Source organism: Eurypyga helias, unplaced genomic scaffold (genome assembly GCF_000690775.1).
Source record: "Eurypyga helias isolate BGI_N326 unplaced genomic scaffold, ASM69077v1 scaffold8210, whole genome shotgun sequence".
Classification (NCBI taxonomy): domain Eukaryota; kingdom Metazoa; phylum Chordata; class Aves; order Eurypygiformes; family Eurypygidae; genus Eurypyga; species Eurypyga helias.
In genome coordinates, this window is record NW_010227567.1 from 665 (window position 1) to 3,514 (window position 2,850).

The window sequence follows — 2,850 nt, forward strand, 5'->3', positions numbered from 1 at the left end:
AGTTCTGGGCTCCTCAGTTCAAGGACAAGGAATGACTGGAGAGGGCCCAGCGCAGGGCCACTAAGATGATGAAGGGCCTGGAGCACCTTCCATATGAGGAAAGGCTGAGAGAGCTGGGTCTGTTTAGCTGGGAGAAGAGGAGGCTGAGGGGAAATCTATCAGTGCTTATAAATATCTAAAGAGTGAATGTCAGGAGGATGGGGCCAGGCTCTTCTCAGTGGTGTCCAGTGACAGGACGAGGGGCAGTGGCCATAAACTGGAAAACAGAAGGTTCAGCCAGAACATGAAGAAACCCTTCTTCCCTGTGAGGGTGACAGAGCACTGGAACAGGCTGCCCAGAGAGGTGGTGGGGTCTCCTTCTCTGGAGACTTCAAAAGCCACCTGGTCTTGTTTCTGTGTGATCTACTGTATGTGATCCTGCTCTGGCAGGGGGGTTGGGCTAGATGATCTCTAGAGGTCCCTTCCAACCCTCACCATTCTGTGTGAGTCTGTGAAGTACAAGCACCTGAACATTCCTGGGCAGGTGCCTAACCTGGGTAAGCAATGGTAAACAGGGGACATGACAGTCACAAGGATCTGAAGAGTCACAGGAGAAAAGGGGCTATCAAAGGCAGTAGCAGTGTCACTTTCTCTCTCTCCTTGGACTGCTTCTGCATCTAAGATTTATGTTAAGAGTTTAGTTAGGACACTGCTAGGATTTTAGTTCCTACTGTAATTGTAAGAGCTGCCAGTCTGACGTGGTTCTGGAGAGGGCTCACTTCATACTCAGTGCATTGTGTTCAAAAGGAAGTTATTTGATGTCATTACAGTAGAAACAGATTAGCAGGCATGCCTGCCCTAGCAGCATTTAGACAGCATACCTTTCCTTCTTCTGAGAGACTGCAACAGCTTTCTGGAGGTGTATAGACGAGACTGTATTTCAAGAGAGGCTTTAATCTTTAAAACACTTGCAGCAGTTCAACTCGAGAATAAATAATGTCAAGCATGTGTCATATGTTCTCCACCACTGTACAACCTAACCATTCCATCAGCTTTCTTTGCCTCCCCACATCCTCCCTTGCCCCCAGCCAGGACGACATTGCCCTTTTCAGAGCTCAAGTTACACATTTCAGCAGAACTGGACAGTTTTTAGCCTTCAGTCACTGATTTGAAGTTCATACTTAACAAACAGTGTCTCTTCTCTTTAGTGTCTGTAGTGGACATCAGTAGAAATCAAGAGGTATCCCTGTGGGGAGAAGAACAGTCACTGAAGTGCTGTGGATTACAAAATAAAGGTGTTTTCTGTTTGGTTGGTTTTGATGTGTGGGGTTTGGGTTTTTTTTTTGGTTTTTTTTTTTTTTTTTTAATTTCAACTCGATCCTGGAATTAAAGGTCAGAAAATGTGCTGATTTCTGACCAAAGCTGAGCCTTGGAAGTAACAAGTTATTATACTCTGTCATTTGGACTTTGAAAAGAGCCCCATGTTTCCCCAGGTGCTATCCCTCTGCACCTCGCTAGGAACAGAAGGGACACCTGGAGGTCATACAGCCTACACAGGACAGTTCACCTGGACCTTGAGGGAACTGGACAATCATCAAAAGCTGGGGTTATGTTTTACCTAATCAGAGCCACTTAAGAATTACCCATCTGCTCTAAATTTATCCTTAAGGCTTCGCCCACTGTCAGCACATACAGAGCAAGGAACCTGCAGAGAGCAGCCCGGCACAGTCTGATGTGGTCATCTATGACAAGTGGGAAGAATGTCTTTCTGCCCATAGACCACAGCCAGTAGGCTGGGACTGGAGACTATAGCGAGCCTTTAAATAGGAATCCCATTCACACTGGTAGGGTTTAGCAATTCTCCTGTGTCCTCTCTCATTCCTATTTACTCATGAGGAGCCTGATTAGAGAAAGTGAGGTGGGGACTGTTCCCCACAGAACCACTAAAATCCTTCATTGGTAATTAGCCTATGAGGTTATTGGCAACAATGAAGTCAGCAGTGCCCTTGTAGCGACTGATTGTCCTGCAACATCCTGCGTGTTCAAACTAAGGGCTGGGTCATGTTGTGAGGGGCACAGAATACGGTGTGATATGAAGAAGAATAACCCGAAGGCAAAGAATATTTTCTGACTGTTGACTAACAGCCTCAAGCAATTGTCACCAATTATTAACAAAGTCCAGTCATCCTAGGTGCAGAAAATTGAGTTCACATCCCTCTCATGTTTCAACTATTCCTGTTGAATTTAACAGGACTGCCTTGATAGTGATAACCCTAATTTGATGTGATCGGCCAAACTTGAAGGAAATGTTAAACCTGTTTTCACACTCCATTGCAACTTGAAGGGCTGAGCCAGCTGTGTGTTTGATCACACCGTGGTTATGCATCTGATGCAGTTCTAGCTTTTAATCTCAAAGATAGATGTGTTTCTAACAGGATTTTACCTTTATTACAGATCTCGTTTTAAACCCAGAGCTTTTTAGTACTTAACTAGCTCAAATCCAGCAAGTTTCTTGCACAGATAGAAGGTAAATGCCTGGCCAAACAAAGGAGATGAAAAAGAATAACCTTTTCATAAGAATGTCAAAATCTCACCTGTACAATTGTAACGTGAGGTCTTGTCAAGGTAACATTGGCCAGATTGGGAAGAGGGAGTCCTTTTGACAGTTTAGCTTAAAAAACAGACAAACACAATGATTTAGGTATGCATTGGAAAGATAATAAAATACCTGCCCTTCAACAACCCTGTTTGTCCAGAGATTTCTAGGTTGTCTCCATCTTCACAAGCAACCCTGGCAGGTCGATACGATGCTCATTTACCAACAGGGAGAAAGAATTACAGATGCTTTTCTCTTGAAAAAGTGTTGCAGCC

At 44.4% G+C, this 2,850-nt stretch overlaps 1 protein-coding gene across 1 annotated transcript in view; it reads right to left on the reverse strand.

Moving 5' to 3' along the window:
• Positions 1–1,183: 1,183 nt before the first annotated feature.
• LOC104513306 (BPI fold-containing family C protein-like) overlaps positions 1,184–2,850 on the reverse strand; it is a 13,312-nt gene continuing 11,645 nt past the window's right edge. The window contains exons 14-15 of the mRNA XM_010156621.1: positions 2,574–2,650; positions 1,184–1,225 (exon numbers count right to left, since the gene is read on the reverse strand). Coding sequence (XP_010154923.1) covers positions 1,184–1,225; positions 2,574–2,650 — 119 coding nt within the window. The remainder of the gene's footprint in view (positions 1,226–2,573; positions 2,651–2,850) is intronic.